Raw genomic sequence first — 7,255 nt, 5'->3', positions numbered from 1 at the left:
TCCTTCAGAAAAGGTGTTAGCTATGTCAGCTTGATAAATTTTGATCCCTTTTATTAAATTCAAAGTGGGCCATATTTTTCCATTGAGTATAGGAACTTAGACAAAATGCTTCTACAGATACATTTAGTAAGCAGAAGAATACTGTCCAAAGTGTACTGCATAGGTATGCGTACCAATTGCTATCCACTGGAGACATCCTACAGTAACTAGAGTTCAAACAATCATAAACCTACTGAGCACAGGCTTCTTAAAGTTTTAATCAACCTCAAACAATCCTTGATTCCTAAAAAAACCAATTCTGTATGACTGGGCATGTTTTGGATAGGATGCAGCTACTTTTTTTTCCCACCAATTAGCAATACAGCACAGTAATTTTAAGTTGCCATGACTTGCTTTTGATATGCTAAATTTCATATTATCTCCAAGAAAAGCATATACGTATTTTTATACAGCCTGGAGTGAGATCAGTGTAAAACCAGGAATTTATAATCATCAGCAGAAGTGCCAGCTGCTCATAATGTTCACAAAACACAAGTGCCCGAAATTTGGCTATGCAACAGTTGGTGCCAATCTGCTGATAAAGGAAATGCTGCTGAGGCACAGTCTTCTTACAAAAACAGGACATGAGGGCTTCATTATTAAGTGTTCAACAACAATCCTCAGCTCGGTGAAGAGAGTCCTGAAAAAATCAGATGTAAAGAGAGTTTTAAAATCCTACAGCATTTATCAGAAGTGAGTATCATCTAAATCTATCTTTTCACTTCTTTTCTCAACACCCCACACGCACTCTAGTTAGCAAGTTCTTTAGATCAACTCAGTGTTTCAGTATCTTGTAAGAGCTTCAGAATTCTTGTCCTTTAAACATTAACATTTTAATTAACTTTAGTTCAGCAGCTTCCAGCTGAGGACAGATATAAAGACAGCAGAAAAATTAACCTTACAAGGTTACAAAAAAAAAAAACCCACCAAAAAAAAAAAAAGAAAGAACAATGCTTTATCAGAAATAGTGTCAGGAGTTGGGAGGTAACTGTATTTGTGCTGCTTCTTGCCAGAATGCAAGAACCCTGCACTCTAGAAGCAACTATTAGAAGACAGACATGAGAAATAAAACCCACAACACCAGTTTCCCTTGAAACTACATAAATACCAGCAGAACATGTTGGATAAACTAGTTCTATGGGAAGTTAGATTTAGTGTTGCACAACTTAAATTATTTATAGGTAGCAAAGTGCCTTCAGAGTTGGGTTCTCTTACTAAAAAAAACACAAAAAAACCACACACACCTACCAAGATGGAACAATTCATTTCTTACAGAATAGTAGGGAATAGGAGGTAATTAAGTTTTCAGTTCTCAGACTTGTCTTTGCATACCATGGCAGCCAAAGCCACTTCCTTGGTACTTTAGCAAACCATTTTCTAATCAAGTAGTGATCAGACTGGCAAGTATATTCACAAAATCTTACACTATGCCATGCTTGTCATAAGAAATGTTTTGAGAAAGCACTGACCTGAGCAAATCCTCATAGAAATATTTATGGTTTCAAAGTTTAAAGCAATAGTATTGGCTTGACCAACTTTCAAACAAAATCAATAAGGCTCTGTTTCAATTATAATTAACCTGACTTATAAATTTAACTAAATGAGGTAATGAATGTGTTTAAAATCATCCACAGATTTTTTTTTTCCTGTTAAAATCACACAAGTTAAGTGTCTGTTCATGTATAGTCTTAGCCTCAGATAGGCCTAGAATCTAAAATAAGGGTATCTTTCTGGTAAATGGCTGCAGAACAATTAAAAGACTTTCTTCTCCCAAAGTGTAGTTTTAATTACATAAGCATGTTCTGAAAGCTCCCATTCAAGGACAGTGGTACATTTCAGAAAAGCTCAGTCACATGAAATAAATGTAGCCTTGAACCAGCTGTTCTTTTTTTTAGCATCCAGGTGTATTCCACATTCTACAATAATAAATCTGCAAATGGCAATTATGAGTTGTACATTAATTTTACCATGAAAAATTTCTGAATGCCTAAACACTATGCAGCTAAACATTAACTTTCAACATCAATGTAGTGCTTACCGACAGTATGGATTTCTCCGAGAGGAGTAGCGTAATGTAAGAAATCTATAGTAAATGAACGGCTGGAGCAGACTCCCTTGCCCGCTGAAAGAGAATAGAGAAGCAGAGCTTAAGACTGACAAAAAAAACAAAACAAAACCAGGACTTTTCCTAACAAAAGCAAGCAAACGACTTCTGCTCAAAAAAAGCTAGATTAGGGTCACATTGGTTCAACTAATCTAGATCTGACACAAAAGAGTACATAGCCATACTTACAAAGGCAGAAACTTACACTATAGAATAAAACTGCTCAATGAAGCAGTTAAAGTGCTGTTCTTGTATTGATTTTATATTTATGAAGTTGGGGTTTTTTGTTGTTTTTTTGTTTGGGTTTTTTTTTTTTTTTTTACATGCCTTATATCTGGTGGTGGGCAAAGAATCACAGAAGTGATGGCAGACAACTGTCCACTATTAAGAAAGAACTTGCTGGTCAAGCACAGAAATTAGCTGACAAGTAGTCCAGTTACAGCGAGCTTTTTCAGCTCTAACTGTAGCACTATGAATATCTGGACCATATTTCTAGTACCTTTTGCAAAACGAGACTAATATAGATGTATTGAGATATTAATGCCAAGCTGATACCTGACTATTTCAGTTACACCAAAATTAGGTTTTGATAGCTTACAAAGCTGCTGTTTCACATGACAGCGCGGTAAAATAGTGAAAGGGTAGCACACAAACCATACATAGCAAAGCACACAAATACCATGAGTTTAATTTTAATGACTGAAGCTTCTTTATATAGCACAATATTAAAAAGCTCTGTTTGAAGTTGAACATGACAGTTCCAGTAACTAGAGCTCCTTCAAGTATGACCAATATCTTTACCCAGAAGAAAAAATGTAATTGAAAAGGGAAGTGAGGTACAGGAAGGGGAAAAGAAAAAGTCTTGCACCTGTACAATATTTACAAACAATTCAACATGCTAAAACAGTTTAAAGAACAAATTCTCACAACAGCGGCATTTAACCATTATATGATTTTTTTTTATATTTTTATCTTTCACAAGCTTCAGTATCTACTAGTTGACATATCAAGTAGCAACACTTCACATACTAAGTTTTCGGGGGGAGGGGGGGGGAGAAGACAGGGACGGACAGGGACAGGACTTCTCCTAAGGAGAAGTTTAAAGCACTTTAAAGTTTCAGATACTGGATACAAAGTATATCTGTCAATTGGTAAGTGGCCTCAAATGAAATGGATGAAATGGAACTTCAGGGCTGCTTCAGGGCTGAAGCATTGAAGTGTTTAGCTGACATATCAAAAGATAAAGACAAATTACGCATTCTATCAACTTCCAAGAAGATAAAGCCTCCCTTTTGCTGCCTGTGAGACCACTCAAGACAAGTGCACTCACTGTGCTATGACTTGTATAGAACAAAGGGCACTATTCCCCCTCCAAATATTAAAAGGCAATGACCCAGACTTCAGTGACTGGCAGGTCGTTATGCCTATATGACTTCAGTGGGATTCCAACATGTATATGCTCAATATCCCTAAAATGAACTCAACAGCCTGCACAGCAGGCAAAACCAAATGGAATCAAAAAAAGAGACAAGGGTCACCGGTCAGCAGTAACACAGGAGAGGACATAACCTACTCCTGCTTGCACGCTTTTAGCACAATGAAATTTCATGCCGCTTAAATTTCTGGAATCTAATAATCAAAAATAAGGGTTCACTTTCAGTGAAGCTGAAGATCTTAATATTCTATTACACTGACCAAAATTAAACTTACTGAACAGTGTAGGAGAATGCAAGTTACAGGCCTGAAAAACTTCGATTTGAGCCAACAATGTCACCTCTGCTATGAAAGGGAAGGCGTTTTTGGTGCTTAGTTATATCAGAGTGAATGCTTTTTGATGTCACGATGCACCAACTTGAGAAGTCTAGGAATCACATAAATTTAACTCTAAGTTAAAGCCTTGGTCGGCCAGAACCATATATCTGTGACCCTCAGAAAATTCAACTGCAAAAAGTAATCTTGTGTAGAGTTTCTAATTCTGAAAATATTTATCGTAATTCTTACCTGAAGAGCATAAAAACTGTAGCTGGCATCAGGAAAATTTCATTACAAGCAATGAATTTTAGAATATTCTGTTGATTAGCGTTCAGTTTCTCTAAAAGATTTCTCAGAAAGGGCAGGCTATTTGAACTTCGTGCCTTTAAAGAAGAAAGAAAGAAAGATTGATGTAACTTACATGCTTTCTGGCAATCTTCTCTAGCATAAAGAGATCAAAATACTAACAATTATCACTTACAACTCATTTCAGCATTTTAACTCTAGATCCTTTAAAGGTATTGAAATTAGTATCCCAAAGAAAACTACTGGAAGCTTGGAACTCCATAACTACATAGAGGTCAATTAAAAACACAAGGTGTTGCAATTCCCTCACCCACCCATTTTAGGTTCAACTGCATAGAGATGGCCACAAGCCTTATTCTGCCCACTAGGAGGAAGCACCTACAGTAGCAAGATAGCCCAGTTAGGAACACCAAAGGTTGGAGTTACATTAAGCTGCACAAGGCAGTTCATTGAGCAGCAGGTCCAACTGGCAAGTATTCTGCTTGCTAGCCTCACCCTGCAGTTTATTATTCTACTGAAGTAGAACATTAAATTTCACGTACTATGGTTTAGCTTGAAAAGATATGTCTTAAATTTCAACTTAACTGTTACATAGCTTTTGCTTCCTTCAAAGAAAGGCATGTGAAGAAAAATAATTAGTGTCAACTCCAACATATCATTGAGTTATAACAGAAGCAGAGGGAAATCCAACCCCCAAAAAGACTTCTCAGATTCTCTGCGCTGAGATTCCATTCCACAATTTCACTCTAACTCCTCTAGTGTAGCTAAAGAAAACCATAGCTGCAACTCCAATTTGTTTATACCCCCCTCAAGAATATAAACAGTTTTAATGGTATCATACATCATATCATACTTACATCAAGAACCTTCTTTGTATATGTAGCAGCATGAAGCAAAGAGAACAGCAGAACTGGAAAAATACTCACTGAAGCAAGCGATAAGGAAAATTATAGGCTGCACAAGTGCTTCATTTCTCCATGATGTTATACTAACACGCAAGTCATAGTTTGATGTCTCTCTGCAAGAGGCTGGCTGGAACGACCTATACTGGATTAAGGCGTGTAGATGTCTAACATCTATATTTATAGCTCTTCCTTTGCTTCTTACACCTCTTCACTATGCATTTTTATTAACTTCAAAATGTGCGTGCATGCAGGTATGCAGAACTATAACCATTACAAACCAGTGCATTTCTACTGAAATGCATTCTTTTTGTATGGAAGACACACATGAGGTTACTACTTAAAATTTGTCAAATACATGTAGTCATTATGTTGTTAATTAAAAGATGTTACAAAATGCATTTCTTTACCAGAGAACATGCAATTGCCAGCCATTCAGATTTTAGAGAGCAAGAATGCAGACATTCCTCAGCCAGAGACATTTTAAGAGTAAGATATTAAGCATACATACGAAGTGGCACAAAGAAAAGTCAGTTCTTATAGGTCACCTTTGACAAGTCACAGGAGTGAGCCTTTCTTGCATGCTTTCTCTGTTTAAAAAATTATTTGAAAAAGCTACTACTAAGTAATTGTCTCTCTATGTGATATATGTCCTACTTACAGTGAGGAGTCATATATAAATCCTGTATTAGTAATAAATGAAAGTTACCAACTTCTCAAAGTATCACTTGAGGCTGGTCATAAAATCCACCGAACTCAGGAAAAAGTGAAGTCTCAGGAAAAGAAAATCTAAGTAGCCAGAGACTGCAGTGCACTAGTTAGAGGTGATTAATCTGAATATGGATCGATCAACATAAGCTTCTCTTATTTTACATAAAGTGTGTTCTATGAATAGCAAACATATTCTAGTCTAAACTAGTTTTTCAAATCATGGCACAGGTGATGAAAAGAATCAAGTTTTTAAAGATATTTAAAAACATTACCAGGATGACACAAGTAAAGGATACTTGTAACAGGGTAGGAATTCACAAAGATAAGAGAGTACAACAGGTAGTGGCAGCTGTCCTCCAGCAAAGCCTGGGCCAGAAAGGCCCTGCTAAGCTGAAAGTGCGGTAGCCTTTGGTGTAGCCGGAGGGCACTAGTAAGAGCATTTGCCAGCAAGGCACGCTGGTAAAAGCTTGCTGCTTCATGCAACCTGCAAATCATCAGAGGAGACGTTACCATATGAACCAAGCCCCTGCTCAGAAATTTTCCACCCTTGAGAATTGCATCACAATCTCACAGTACCCGAAGTATTTCTATTATTGTACATAAGCACTATTACCAAAATACAACTAAAAAACTAGTAACACTGACTTACTGCTGTGCCAAAGGTAAAACAACTCAATATATTACTCTGTAACTACACATCAAAACATGCATTTGCCACTACAGTTGCTTGACATTTTCCAAACACACCTAAAAGTGTTTTAAACCAAGCTAAAAATCTGTAAACTGTTCTGACAAAAAGCATCCAAGTAAGCTGAATAATAGAAATTTACCCTTACATGGAAAACAATTCTGTGAAAAGGGAGTGTAGCTGCTCTGTAAATTTTAATGCTAATGTACAATATTATAATACATACCCTAGGAGAGGCAGGACAAATAAAGCTGAGCAGTAAACTGTGAACAAGCGAGAAATCCACATTGCTGTATCCAACTTGTTAGCCATCAGAAATTGCTACATTAGAAAAGAAGAAAAAAAACCAACCCCCACGGAAGTTGGTATCTTAATATTTGCATACAGTGAACTTTTTTCCCATCTATATTAAACTGCAATTCTCTCCAAGTTTGAATAGAAGCAAATTACAGCTTGAAGCAAAGAGCATCTTTTTGTTCTGTACGAAACTTGACTCACATGATGTTACTAACCAGATCAAAAATAGCTCAGAATCAAAAGGCTCCTCTGTATATTGCAACAAAATATCGTGGTAAAATCTTGCATAGAGGTAGTTTTTCTAATCAAACCAACCTCACAAAACAGCCATTTTCAAAAGTGTATCATGCAAGGTCTTTAGACCTGACTTCTGCATCTATTGCTTCAAGGTTCCTTTTAGAATACACTTCACACACCTGGGGCTACATCTCCATACTTCTGGGGGCTGGGGGGGGG

General features: G+C 36.8%; 1 protein-coding gene across 1 annotated transcript in view; it reads right to left on the bottom strand.

Moving 5' to 3' along the window:
* Window positions 1-459: 459 nt before the first annotated feature.
* TMEM33 (transmembrane protein 33) overlaps window positions 460-7,255 on the bottom strand; it is a 7,169-nt gene continuing 373 nt past the window's right edge. Inside the window, exons 2-7 of the mRNA XM_009884956.1 lie at window positions 6,729-6,823; window positions 6,111-6,298; window positions 5,059-5,126; window positions 4,145-4,278; window positions 2,078-2,161; window positions 460-679 (exon numbers count right to left, since the gene is read on the bottom strand). Of these exons, the coding sequence (XP_009883258.1) occupies window positions 550-679; window positions 2,078-2,161; window positions 4,145-4,278; window positions 5,059-5,126; window positions 6,111-6,298; window positions 6,729-6,823 (699 nt within the window). The 3' untranslated portion in view covers window positions 460-549. The remainder of the gene's footprint in view (window positions 680-2,077; window positions 2,162-4,144; window positions 4,279-5,058; window positions 5,127-6,110; window positions 6,299-6,728; window positions 6,824-7,255) is intronic.

The sequence above is a fragment of the Charadrius vociferus genome, unplaced genomic scaffold (assembly GCF_000708025.1).
Source record: "Charadrius vociferus isolate BGI_N301 unplaced genomic scaffold, ASM70802v2 scaffold134, whole genome shotgun sequence".
Lineage (NCBI taxonomy): Eukaryota > Metazoa > Chordata > Aves > Charadriiformes > Charadriidae > Charadrius > Charadrius vociferus.
Note: the sequence above shows the minus strand (reverse complement) of the source record. Positions and strands in the feature narration are given on the sequence as shown.